This window comes from Procambarus clarkii, chromosome 18, assembly GCF_040958095.1.
Source record: "Procambarus clarkii isolate CNS0578487 chromosome 18, FALCON_Pclarkii_2.0, whole genome shotgun sequence".
Classification (NCBI taxonomy): domain Eukaryota; kingdom Metazoa; phylum Arthropoda; class Malacostraca; order Decapoda; family Cambaridae; genus Procambarus; species Procambarus clarkii.
This window is the reverse complement of record NC_091167.1, coordinates 1,801,147-1,815,125: the sequence shown is the minus strand read 5'-3', so window position 1 is coordinate 1,815,125 and position 13,979 is coordinate 1,801,147. Positions and strand designations below refer to the sequence as shown.

At 48.1% G+C, this 13,979-nt stretch overlaps 1 protein-coding gene across 1 annotated transcript in view; it reads left to right on the top strand.

The window, feature by feature from the left end:
* Positions 1–13,979, top strand: part of LOC123749092 (murinoglobulin-1-like) — a 267,218-nt gene that overhangs the window by 100,736 nt on the left and 152,503 nt on the right. Inside the window, exons 8-10 of the mRNA XM_069326609.1 lie at positions 1,752–1,895; positions 5,365–5,568; positions 6,745–6,924. Coding sequence (XP_069182710.1) covers positions 1,752–1,895; positions 5,365–5,568; positions 6,745–6,924 — 528 coding nt within the window. The remainder of the gene's footprint in view (positions 1–1,751; positions 1,896–5,364; positions 5,569–6,744; positions 6,925–13,979) is intronic.

The window sequence follows — 13,979 nt, the reverse complement described above, 5'->3', positions numbered from 1 at the left end:
CCCACCGAGAGGTAGAATCGGGTCCCGTGTGGCCACGCTCTCACCATGCGCCTCAGGGATCATATACTGTCCTCCATCATGCTGTTGCGTTTCCCTTTTCGTTTGTTTCATACGGGCCAGCTCCAGATGTGTTCAAGTGTGACCTACAGGGCCACCAGGCTGCAGGGTGTGAGGTGCACCGGGGTCACCCCTATTAACCTCTTCTGGGAGGAGGATTCTCCCCCGTTGTCGGCCTCGGACCCGTCAATGGGTGCTGGGATTTGTGTGTTGATTCCCTAATGTCTGCTGCCCCGGTGTCGGATCCTGCGGCTCGTCTGGGTGCAGATGTTGGTGTTGACGTGGAGGTTAGTGTGGCCCCGCCCCGTCTCAGCCGCATCTGCCTACTATGTCCCAGGATACGGTGTCTCTTGTCGCTCTGGCTGTCCGCGAGGGGTTGTCTCCTGCAGTGTGTGGTCCGGTAGCCCCGGTTGTTAAAGCTGTGGTTCTCGGGGGTCGTGCTTTACAAGCACACCTGCCGGAGAGTTCTGTTGTGGTGCAGGAGGATGGGAGTGATAACTCGAACGACCGGCAGCCTGTCTCGAAATGATCGAAGCGGGTTCAGAGTGTGTCTCCCCATCGTGATGAGCCTTGGGAGGAGGTGGAGAAGTATGGTGCTCCGGCATCCCCCGCCGTCGGTGACGGGGCTGTGAGGGGCTCCGAGTTGCTTCCTGTGCCCCCACCTCCTGTGTCTATTGCTGTTGGATCCCCGCAGTGCGAAGTTTTCCCTGATGATCAGGATCTTGTCATGGTGCTGAGAAGGGATATGCGCCAGGGGTCCTCGGCTCCTGTGCCCGGTGGCGGGGACGATGACGATGTCTTCCTCTTACTAACATAGCTGATAGGAAACAGCTGGGGTAAGGTGGCATATCGATCACACTCATAACTCGTTTACACTAATGGGACACACCTGCCTTATAGTCCAGGCTGATTTTAAAAATTATTAGAAATCTTGTTTACAAATGTACCTCGTGTGTCTTGTCCCTCGATAAAATCCATAGCGAATTTTATTTTGTTTACTTCAATCGTCTTTTTTTTTTTTTTTTTTTTTTTTTTGCACATTTGCATCATGAACAATATCCAGGAGTGTTTTACTGTTCAGCCCACAGGCGTGCAGAACAGTCTTCGAGACTTGGTGCCTTCTTCATACCTACTTACATAGCAATCAGCCATTGTTCACTGTTATTTTACCTAGGATAAGCGTTAATTGTTAATTATGTTACGTTAAGATACAGATCATTGTGATAACTCAACAGGAGATGGTAATTATTGTATATTCTTGGAAACTCTTACTTCAAGTTCTGTGTCGATTTTCCTAGATACTTTGTGATCTTACTGACTCATCAAGTATCAACTTGTTTACAATTCCAAGACCAAATAATGTATAGCGTGTAAAATATAAACTTAAAAAAATATATGGCGTTTAGCCATACAGCAGAACACTGTCCTGGCAACCTACAGTCTTCCAGGACTAAGCTAGTCATCAGGGATGACAGTGACGGCATCTAAGAAACTGCTAACTTAATAAAATTAATATGTAAAGTCGATTGTGATGGTCTCTTCACAATCGACTTGAGAATGGTCCAGGACGGACCGAAACGTCGTCGTCCCTTCACTTTCTAGTGTGGGGTTTGGTCAACATATTTCAACCACGTTATTGTGACTCCTCGTCTGCTAAATATCTAAACCTCCAGAACTTCTTTAACATGTTGCAGGTGAGGGCTGAGAAGCCAGACGGCACTCCGGCAGGTGGTGTCCCCATGGAGGTGTGTGCAGCTGGTCGCTGCACCAACATGACCACAGCACCAGATGGTCTCTTCACAACAGTCTTGCCAGTCTACAACACCAACAGAGTTTACGTAAGTTTCTTCTTGACTTAATTATTATTATAACGCTTAGTCAGTAAACAATTATTATTATAACGTTTAGTCAGTAAACAATTATTATTATAACGTTTAGTCAGTAAACAATTATTATTATAACGTTTAGTCAGTAAACAATTATTATTATAGTTTCTAATATAAATTCCAAGTGTTGTTCAGTTTCTCAACATAACTTTACAGTAAAAGTCTGAAGCACTTTTAACAACACTAAATTTTTGTTGAAAGGTGAGCTTTACATCAAGAGGACGGAGGGTATTGGTGAATTTTTTTTAGTTCAGATATGAAAGGAAGGCAGAACATAGTACTACTAGTTTGTTGTTGTTGTTAAAGATTTGCTACTCGGAACAAAAAGTTCCAAGTAGCACGGGCTATGGTGAGCCCGTAGTGGACTGTACTACTAGTGTTGAAACAGGTTTAAGATGAAAGAAATTTCCTTTAGCTTGATAATAGGCAAAGTTGATAAAATGTAAAAGGTAACCAAGGCGAGAGAAAGACTTGTAAATAATAGAAATTTCAGAATAAAAAACTGAAGGTCACTGATGTGTTGGACGCGGAGGAAGAGAGACAAGAACACTTTTCTTGACAAAGTAGATGGTAGGAAATGAAGTAAATAAGAAAATAAAATGAAAATGAAATGAAGAAAATATATGTACCATTGTGCTTAAAATTGCGGCACACAGAGAAAGACAAACTGGACACAGAGCTGTGAACTTCAACGTCTTGGAAACGAAGGATGGAATTAGATTACAATTATACTTAGAAATTGATAGGAGGAGCCAGATTGTTAAGAGAGGAGAGGAAAGGCTAGAAAATGACGGTTATGAGCCCATAGAACAAAAATGTCATCAACATAGCCAAACCAGGGAGAGGGACGAGTATCAACAGTGGGAAGAAGAAGAGGTTCAAATACTCTGTATAGTGATTGGCAAGAACAAGGGAGAGGACGGAACTCATAGTTTATAGGAAGACAAAGTAAAGCACGAAACAATGGGTACAAACTGGATGTTTAGATTCAGGAAAGGCCTGGGTAAATACAGGTTTGAGAATAGATTTGTTGATTTATAATAGATATTACTTATAAATAAAATACAAGTGGGATCAATGAATATAAACATGAATGGACGAGTTGTGTAGCATAAATAAGAGCTGCTTCACATGGGACAACATGCCTTGTGCAGTCCCATATATTACTGTGTTCGTTAGTTCTGTGTTGACATATATTTGAATCTTGACTTCTGAGCTTGTGCTCGTTACCTCTGTGCTGGTGGTTCACGGTAGTTGTGTTGCCTCGTTACTTCTGTGCCGGTGGTTCACGGTAGTTGTGTTGCCTCGTTACTTCTGTGCTGGTGGTTCACGGTAGTTGTGTTGCTCGTTACTTCTGTGCTGGTGGTTCACGGTAGTTGTGTTGCCTCGTTACTTCTGTGCCGGTGGTTCACGGTAGTTGTGTTGCCTCGTTACTTCTGTGCTGGTGGTTCACGGTAGTTGTGTTGCCTCGTTACTTCTGTGCCGGTGGTTCACGGTAGTTGTGTTGCCTCGTTACTTCTGTGCTGGTGGTTCACGGTAGTTGTGTTGCTCGTTACTTCTGTGCTGGTGGTTCACGGTAGTTGTGTTGCCTCGTTACTTCTGTGCCGGTGGTTCACGGTAGTTGTGTTGTCTCGTTACTTCTGTGCTGGTGGTTCACGGTAGTTGTGTTGCCTCGTTACTTCTGTGCCGGTGGTTCACGGTAGTTGTGTTGCCTCGTTACCTCTGTGCCGGTGGTTCACGGTAGTTGTGTTGCCTCGTTACTTCTGTGCTGGTGGTTCACGGTAGTTGTGTTGCCTCGTTGTATGCTACCATTCACTCTCGGTTTCTTGGAACATTTTCTTAAAGTGTAGTTGTTACTGTGTACCAGGTTTCTAAGACCACTTTTCTCCGTCTTGTGCGCTGTTCTATATGTTCTCTGAATGTGAGAGTTTGACTATTGATAGCTGGTTGATCTTTCCACGAGAGCTTGGCTTTTGGTATTGCAGCTTCGGTCACCGGCAAAGCTTCTGCCCACCTGTTCAAGGTTATACTCAACTGCTGTTTTGTTTCCAACACGTTTGGATTATTGCAAATGACTGCAAGAACTGGCAGAGATGCACAGCCCAGGAGTGCTGTATGCTATTAGGAGTTCCTGGACACTCATGGCCGTCCTCCTTGCCATCTGCAGCTTTTTCTGTAGAGCGTAAAGTAGAGTTTACCTTTATAATGCGGGTACCAGACTGTCATACATCCATATGAGAGTCAGAGTAAATAAGAGCATGCAAATAAAACTTTAAAGAATATGGTAAAAATAGTCTTAGGGTCCAAAGACCTGAAAAAGTCATTTTCTTCCACTCTTAAATAGGATGACTTTATAAACTTCATAATTTAATGCAAAAAATCACAATAACTGTATGAAAATTTGACGTCCATCTCACACGTCTGAAAAGAAATGAGGATGTGGACGGACCAAAACATTGTCGGTAACTTCTTTTTCCGGCGTGTGGGACGAGTGTCATCAATGTGTAATGATTCCATCCCTCCTCGTCCCTACTTTCCAGCCAAAAAATACTTCACAAAAAGTTCAGGTTACCGGGGGTATCCCACCTCGTATAGCAGCTACTTTGTGTTCTGGGATCTGTGTGGCTCCATCGGGGGATCTGAGCTCCATCGGGCTCCGCTGGTGGCGCCTCGGAACACCCCGTCGGTTCTCCCGTGACATTCTGGCTCGTGGTTAAAAAGCCCGGCTGAATACTGTCTGTGGTCTCGTGCCAAGCATATGCTTGTTGTACTTGGAGACGTGTAATACTTTATTCTGGGAGTGTAAGTCTGTCCTGAACTCTGCGGCTTTTTGTGAAGAAAGTGAAGACCCAATGCACGTGTAAGTGCATTACAAACCAAATGGGGGGTTACTCACTACTTTGATGTTGGTGCAGTGAAATCAATAGGTTGACCAAGGTTCATCAATCACGAGTGGCCGCTGGGATGTTTTCCTCGGGGTTACCATTTTTTTCAGGCAGCTCACTCGACCGTCCAAGTTGGTTGGGCATCATTCTTCCCCCCCCCCCCACCCTCCCGTCCCATCCCAAATCCTTATTCTGACCCCTTCCCAGTGTTATATAGTCATAATAAAATGGGTTGTGCTTTCCCCTGATACCTTTCCTCCCCTTGCTCCTGCACCTCGTAGACAGCCAGACTGAGTTTCCTTCTTGCTAGGTAAGGCTGGGCCTCGGGGAGTGGGCCTCGGAGGCTTCGTGCAAGGGTGTGCCTCGGAGGGTGGGTTTCGGAGGCTTCATGCAATTACCTAAGGCTTGTTAACCTACTGAAATTTACCAGATAACCCCAAAAAGTGAGAGCGAGCTTGAGTACACTGGGTTTGACTTTTCCAAAAGGATTTAGTGATCATTGTGTAGTATGCTAAAGTGTGTTTAACTCTCCTCAGATAAAGGCCCTGAACTGCCGGGCGAATATGTATCAGTCGGAGTTCTCGAAGACCCTGGAGCACTCATTCTCTCCCTCTAACTCGTCGCTATTGATCCACGCCCCGGAGGGCAAGCTCAAGTGTGTGCCTGGAGAGACCCAGGACCACCTCCTGCCAGTCCTCTTCTCCGCCTCCGACCAGACCTCCGCCATCTTTACTGTCCAGGTAATTGTAAGGAAATTTACCGCTGTCTACCTGACATGTGTTATGCTCAAGGAAATTGGCGCCTTCGTGTTTGTTCGTAATGATCATAAATTAAGTATTAACACTGCACAATAGATCTGAGCTCCATAGGTTATTAGTGGCAAAGTATCTCATTAACTCTGAGCATCGTAAGGTTCAATGGCAACATTTGTGCAATGTAGTTTTACTCTTTTAGTAATAGTACATGATCCTAAAGTGATTTTTGATGTTACTGTAATTACAAAGTATGTGAACTCATAAATATTGTGACCATAAATCAATTTAATTACTTAGCAGAGGAAAATGAGTAAAACTGAATGAACCAGCCACGCAAGTTATATGCTCGAGGGGATTGTTATAGAGAGGTAAATACACTTTTTTGGCATGAATACACTTGACTTAAAATGGGAAAAAAATAACACAATTAATATAACTACATTATATTTATTTTTGTTAATCATGTACAATTATTAATTATTTAAAAAATTTCATCCAACATGCTTTTCCTTGTAGCAGGCCACAGGCCCACATATCCACTACAGCCTGTTGGCCAGCCACTCCTTGCACGAACTGGTTTGTTTGTTAAAAAAAAGTCCGCCTCTGTTCCGGCAATATTCACCACCCATGTTGGGGGGTTTTGACCCTGCTGACCCTCACCAGGATGCAACCCCCACAGTTACCTAACTTCCAGATACTTATATACTGCTAGGTGAACAGAGTCATCAGGTGAAAGGAACCATACCAAACCATTTCTGTCCTGGCTGGGGATTACCCCGAGATCCTCAATTGTTTAGCTGGAAGAGTTCTAATGAATGTTAGATATAAAAGTTGTTTAATGAAATATACAACTTAAAATTCTCATTGACCATTAGACCTACATACGAAGCTACTTGCTTGCGTCAGGTTGTGTCTCGCAGGAAGGTCCAGTACCAGGGCAGCCAGGAGTACCAGCTGACCAGCGGGGCCTAACACTCTACTATTACTTCAGGTTGTGTCTCGCGGGAAGGTCCAGTACCAGGGCAGCCAGGAGCACCAGCTGACCAGCGGGGCCTAACACTCTACTATTACTTCAGGTTGTGTCTCGCGGGAAGGTCCAGTACCAGAGCAGTCAGGAGTACCAGCTGACCAGCGGGGCCTAACACTCTACTATTACTTCAGGTTGTGTCTCGCGGGAAGGTCCAGTACCAGGGCAGCCAGGAGTACCAGCTGACCAGCGGGAAGCTGCCCATCAGTGTGGAGCACCTGGTGGAGCCTCTCCCCCCTCCCCTCCCCAACACCATCAGGGGAGTCGTCAACATCAATATCAACATTCCTCCAACTGCGTCTCCCAAGGTCAAGGTCTGTATAAGGATTATATTTGTTTTTTAGTAAGTCTACTCAGTAAGGATAATTTGTTTAAGATAATGATAGACGTTTGCAACATTTGCCTGCTGCGAGTCGTTCAACTTCCACACTTTAAGGATGCACAAATAACCTTGAGAGATTGTTAGCAGTTTTCTTACTAAGCTTTCATTGTTTATTAACCAAACCTTGAACTTCAAGATTATCTGAACTGTCATTCTACGTGCAAATTTCTTGAATATATGAGAAAGATTACGTGCATGAATTTCTTCATAAATACATTATATTTTTGGAGAAACTTACCACAAAGCCGCAGTGTTTCAGTGAAAGTGAAGACACAATGCACGTGTAAGTGCGTTACAAACCAAATTTTTGGATGTAACCCACATTCTTTCTCACAAGCAGCTGCATACAGTGTTCTGAATAAGAGTCCAGAAGTTTGTGTTTTTATGTCTGGCAGAGCGCCTCACTTGGCGTTCATCATAAGACATCGTTGTTATCATCCTCCCCAGGAGCCAGGGACTCCCCAGGGACCTCCTAGGGGACTCCCCAGGGACCTCCTAGGGGACTCCCCAGGGATCTCCTAGGGGACTCCCCAGGGACCTCCTAGGGGACTCCCCAGGGACCTCCTAGGGGACTCCCCAGGGACCTCCTAGGGGACTCCCAGGTACCTCTTAGGGGACTCTCCAGGGACTCACCGGGACTCCCCTAGAGACTCACCAAGGGATGTCGAAGTTTCAGAATAATGCTCAATTACCTGATTTCTGGGAACTGTGGGGCAGGGTTCTGTGGAGTCACTATCCCTACTCTGGACACCACAACGTCTGTGCTCATATGACTTACTGAGATTAGTTAGTTTTACTTCGAGAAAATTCTCGAAGAAAATATTCGAGGGATAATATTATTAGAGGGAAAATAATAATATTAGAGGGAAAACATTAATATTAAAATATTAGTTGGAACCAGACCCTCTGATATTTTACAAGTGTAAATTATTATGTATTTCTCTCGCCTGCGCTCTAAAGGTGCGTTCTTCAACCTCTTTACACCTGCGAACTGCCGACGGCCTGTTGACGGCCAAGACAGAAATAAAACGTCATTACTATGAAAAAATACTACTGTATATGTAGATAGTATTTTATATATTAAAATGTTATAAAATTAAAATTATTAGTGTGACATCTACTGCTGCTTCTTTGTCAGAATATTTGACACACACACATGGCAGGAGCGTTGTTTGTGCACACACACATGGCAGGAGCGTTGTTTATGCACACACACATGGCAGGAGCGTTGTTTATGCACACACACATGGCAGGAGCGTTGTTTGTGCGCACACACATGGCAGGAGCGTTGTTTATGCACACACACATGGCAGGAGCGTTGTTTGTGCACACACACATGGCAGGAGCGTTGTTTGTGCGCACACACATGGCAGGAGCGTTGTTTGTGCACACACACATGGCAGGAGCGTTGTTTGTGCACACACACATGGCAGGAGCGTTGTTTGTGCACACACACATGGCAGGAGCGTTGTTTGTGCGCACACACATGGCAGGAGCGTTGTTTGTGCGAGACGAAGCGCTCCGTTAACATTGTGACGTTCACGAGAGGAGGGATTATGCTCTTGAGTCAACACACCTGCGGTCATTTTTTTTGCCATAATATATCCTTATTTTATTTATATACCATGAATACTGAATGTGAAAATCAAACTACTGAAACTATTATGTGAAAATACACAGGTCGATATTAGTAAAGTAGCGCTATAATACAGTCAGCAAAACACCGCCTGGAAGAGTTACACCGCGTGTGTGGCCGCTGGTCTGGGGAGGTCCTCAACACGTTCCCTCCAGCCTTACATGGTCGTGTAGTGAGCACTCAACTGTGGCTTGTTGTAGGCGACCACAACTGTGGCTTGTTGTAGGCGACCACAACTGTGGCTTGTTGTAGGCGGCCACAACTGTGGCTTGTTGTAGGCGACCACAACTGTGGCTTGTTGTAGGCGGACACAACTGTGGCTTGTTGTAGGCGACCACAACTGTGGCTTGTTGTAGGTGGACACAACTGCGGCTTGTTGTAGGCGGACACAACTGTGGCTTGTTGTAGGCGGACACAACTGTGGCTTGTTGTAGGCGGCCACAACTGTGGCTTGTTGTAGGCGGACACAACTGTGGCTTGTTGTAGGTGGACACAACTGTGGCTTGTTGTAGGCGGCCACAACTGTGGCTTGTTGTAGGCGGACACAACTGTGGCTTGTTGTAGGCGGACACAACTGTGGCTTGTTGTAGGCGGACACAACTGTGGCTTGTTGTAGGCGGACACAACTGTGGCTTGTTGTAGGCGGACACAACTGTGGCTTGTTGTAGGCGGACACAATTGTGGCTTGTTGTAGGCGGACACAATTGTGGCTTGTTGTAGGCGGACACAATTGTGGCTTGTTGTAGGCGGACACAACTGTGGCTTGTTGTAGGCGACCACAACTGTGGCTTGTTGTAGGCGGACATAACTGTGGATTGTTGTAGGCAGACACAACTGTGGCTTGTTGTAGGCGGACACAACTGTGGCTTGTTGTTAACGGACACAACTGTGGCTTGTTGTAGGCGGACACAACTGTGGCTTGTTGTTAACGGACACAACTGTGGCTTGTTGTAGGCGGCCACAATTGTGGCTTGTTGTAGGCGGACACAACTGTGGCTTGTTGTAGGCGACCACAACTGTGGCTTGTTGTAGGCGGACATAACTGTGGCTTGTTGTAGGCAGACACAACTGTGGCTTGTTGTAGGCGGACACAACTGTGGCTTGTTGTAGGCGGACATAACTGTGGCTTGTTGTAGGCGGCCACAACTGTGGCTTGTTGTAGGCGACCACAACTGTGGCTTGTTGTAGGCGGACACAACTGTGGCTTGTTGTAGGCGACCACAACTGTGGCTTGTTGTAGGCGAACACAACTGTGGCTTGTTGTAGGCGGCCACAACTGTGGCTTGTTGTAGGCGGACACAACTGTGGCTTGTTGTAGGCGGACACAACTGTGGCTTGTTGTAGGCGACCACAACTGTGGCTTGTTGTAGGCGGACACAACTGTGGCTTGTTGTAGGCGACCACAACTGTGGCTTGTTGTCGGCGGACACAACTGTGGCTTGTTGTAGGCGGCCACAACTGTGGCTTGTTGTAGGCGGACACAACTGTGGCTTGTTGTAGGCGGACACAACTGTGGCTTGTTGTAGGCGGACATAACTGTGGCTTGTTGTAGGCAGACACAACTGTGGCTTGTTGTAGGCGACCACAACTGTGGCTTGTTGTTGGCGGACACAACTGTGGCTTGTTGTAGGCGGACACAACTGTGGCTTGTTGTTAACGGACACAACTGTGGCTTGTTGTAGGCGACCGCAACTGTGGCATGTTGTAGGAGACCACAACTGTGGCTTGTTGTAGGCGGACATAACTGTGGCTTGTTGTAGGCGACCACAACTGTGGCTTGTTGTAGGCGGACATAACTGTGGCTTGTTGTAGGCAGACACAACTGTGGCTTGTTGTAGGCGACCCCCTCCCCATCCGGCCCGTTGGCGTCGTGAGGGGGCTTGGTGGACGGCTCCCGGAGTGTGATGCTCTGTTGGGCAGTCCTCTGTCCTTTTCTGGCCTTGCACTCCTGCTGCTGTCTTCTCCAATTGTGCCGGATCGCTTTTCCTTTTCCTTATGTTTCGTTTTTCTCCCCCTCTTCTTCTATCTGCTTGTCGTTTCCTGCCGACCTTTTGCTTGTTTTGGATTATTTCTTTGGACTTCTTCTATTTTGACGCCCGGGTGCTTGAGGAGGCATACTCTTGCACTCGTAGAACTGTAGTACCCAACGTCGAGAGCGAGGGGAACCTTTTATTGTCTATCCCCCTTTCGTCGCTGAACCCGATCTCGACGGACTGACGGTTCTTAAGGTGGCGTTTGTGGGGCGTATACTCACGACGCACCCCTAGGGGGCCCCGGCATAATCGGCGATAGCTTCCTGTTGGGTGTCCTGCCTCTAATTGTGGCTCCATGGTGGGTATGGGGGCACATTCGTGGATGAATTTGTCACTTTTCGTCTCTATGTCATTGAATGTTTCCGTTGTTCCCTCTCAGGCTCGTGGGGTGGGCGACCAAGTCCCCGAGTCGGCCTGTATTGGAAGACCAGGCTCTGTAGCTCCCGCTGCGTTGGGCCCCGACCTTGCTCCTCCTTTGACCGTCCTGACTTCTTCCCCCAGCTCCCCTCCCTCCTCTGTGGTTGGGTCGAGCCTCCAGCCCCTGGTGGTGACCACTTCGTCCCCTGGTGTGGCTAAGTCTTTCATTGTGACTACTGCGCATTTTGACCCCTCTCTCTCTAGGGGTTCTCAACGCCGTTCGCGCCCCAACCGCACTCGCTCGATTCCTTCCCGTGCTGATGCGTATCAGGCCTTGTTTGGTCCTGCTTCATGGGCCAAATACTTTGATCTCCTCCCTCTTGATTCTGCGCCTCCTGACGATTTCTCCCTCCATCGGCATCTTGTAGATTCCGTGGATGCGTCTGTTACTTTCAACCCCACTCGTCTCGGTACACGTGTCGTTGCTGCTCCTTCTCAGGATGCGGCTTCCCGCTTGGCTGCCTTATCTTGCCTTGGCGAGATCCCTGTTCGGGTCTCCAAGAACGTTCAGATGAATGCCAGTGTTGGCACTATTCTCCTCCCACCCCATGTTGCAACCGGTGTTCGGAATCTGCAGGATTGCCACGATGATGTTCGGCATGTCCTTGATGCCCAAGGCCATTCTGCCCTCCATGTTGACTCGTTTACTCGTCCCCCTCGTGGTCGTCGCCGTCAACCCCTTCGCGTTGTGAAGATCACCTTTGATGGTAGGACCATTCCATCCTCTGTCATTCTTGCTGGTGCTAGGTGCTCTGTCCAGGAGTATATTCCTTCTCCTCGACTTTGTAACAAGTGCTGGAGGTTTGGGCATGGTGCCCTCCGCTGCTCTGGGCCTGTCTCTCTCTGTCCTTTGTGTGGGAGTGAAGGTCACTCTAAGTCGGAGTGCACTTTTTTTTTTTTAGATATATACAAGAGTTGTTACATTCTTGTACAGCCACTAGTACGCATAGCGTTTCGGGCAGGTCCCTGGAATACGATCCCCTGCCGCGAAGAATCGTCGTTACAACCAAGTACACATTTTACTGTTGCGTTAAACAGAGGCTACAGTTAAGGAATTGCGCCCAGTAAATCCTCCCCGGCCAGGATACGAACCCATGACATAGCACTCGCGGAACGCCAGGCGAGTGTCTTACCACTACACCACGGAGACTGCACCACTTCTCCCCAAGCTCGCTGCCTCAACTGCGGTGAGGCCCATCCTACCTTCTCCCGTGCCTGTGTCCATTACAAGCTTGAGGCGGCCGTCCTTAACCTGAGGCACCAGGAGCGTTTATCTTTTCCTGAGGCGAGGCACCAGGTTCGCCGGCTCCCGCCTTATACTAACATCTCTTATGCTCGTGTGTTGCGCTCTTCCTCTCCTCGTCCTTCCCCCCTTCCTCAGACTCTCAACCGTTTCCGGGCCTTGGACCCTGATACGCCCGCTGCCTCCTCCTCTGTTCGTTTGAGTTCTCTCCCGACGGGTCCCCCTCCTGGTCCTCTGTCTGGGGTTCCCCTTCTTTCAACCCGGTCTGTTATGTCTCCTGTGTCTTCTTCCTCGTCCCCCTCCGATCCTCCTTCCCATCCTCTTCCTCCATCTATCGGCTCTCCCCACCGCCTGTCGGTGCGGGCGGATGTCCATCGCTCTCCTAACGGCCGTCGTGTGTGCTCTCGTTCGGCTTCTCCTGTTGAGACACTGGAATCCGTTGCCCGGTACGTAGTTGCTGGGACACCGGTCTCTTTAAGTCAGAAGCGTAAGCCTGGCTCCTCTCCTTCCTCTTCCCCGGCGGGTAAGAAGGCTTCGCTTTCTTCCTCAGCTCCTACTTCTGGCTCTGTTGCTCCTTCCCCTCCCGTTTCAGTAATTGCGCCCCCTGTTCCTGCTATGGAGGTTTCTTTGGCCCCTGCTTCCCTTTCGGTTGCTGCTTTTGCTGGAGTGCGCTCCCCTCTTTCTACTCCCCCTCTTCCTGCTGCTGTCCTTGACTGCTCCTCTCCGTTGTCTCCTCCTCTTCCTCCTCCTCCTCCGAACCCCGCCCGCCCACCTCTGATCTGTTCTCCCCTTTCCTTCCCTCCGTCTTTGCTCAGTTTACCCATGCCCCCTAACCCTGACTTTGCTGACCCTGATCCCGACCCTGATATTCTTTAACGTGCTCTGTTGCTCTTTCGCCTTTGTTTCTTCCTTGTTCTCTGTTTTTGTCCTTTCTCTTCTCGTCGTTGTCCATTCTTCATTGGAACGTTCGAGGTTATTACGCCAATTTCCTCGAACTCCAACTTCTGATTTCGCGGTTTTCGCCCCTTTGTGTCTGTCTCCAGGAGCCAATGCTTGGTGCTCGTCCTTGTCGTTTTCGTGGCTATTCCTTTCTCTCCCCCCCCCCAGCCATTGCTGGGGCTTCTAATTCTTCTGCTCTCTTGATTCGTGCTGATGTTCCCTTTGTTCCTTTACTTTTTCCTTCGCCTCTCCATTGTTCTGCTGCTCGTATCTTTGTGGGGAAATGGTACACAGTTTGTTCCATTTATCTCCCCCCGAGTGTCCCGCTCTCTCTTCCTGATTTGAAACACCTCCTAGACTCCTTGCCAGAGCCTGTGCTCCTGCTGGGTGACTTCAATTGTCGTCATTCTCTTTGGGGTGACGTTCTGACAAATACCCGGGGTCGCCTCCTTGAGCCGTTTCTCCTCTCTTCTTCCCTGTCTCTTCTGAATTCTAGTGAGCCCACTCATTTGGACTCTCGGACTCGCACCCTTTCTTGTCTTGATCTTTCTCTCTGCTCTTCTTCTGTTTACTTAGATTTCACGTGGCAGGTTCTTGATGACCTCCATGGAAGTGATCATTTCCCCATCCTTGTTTCCTTTTTCTCTTTTCGCCCTTCCCTCTCTTTCCCTAGGTGGCAGTTTGCTAAGGCGGACTGGACCCTATTTACCCTCAGTGCT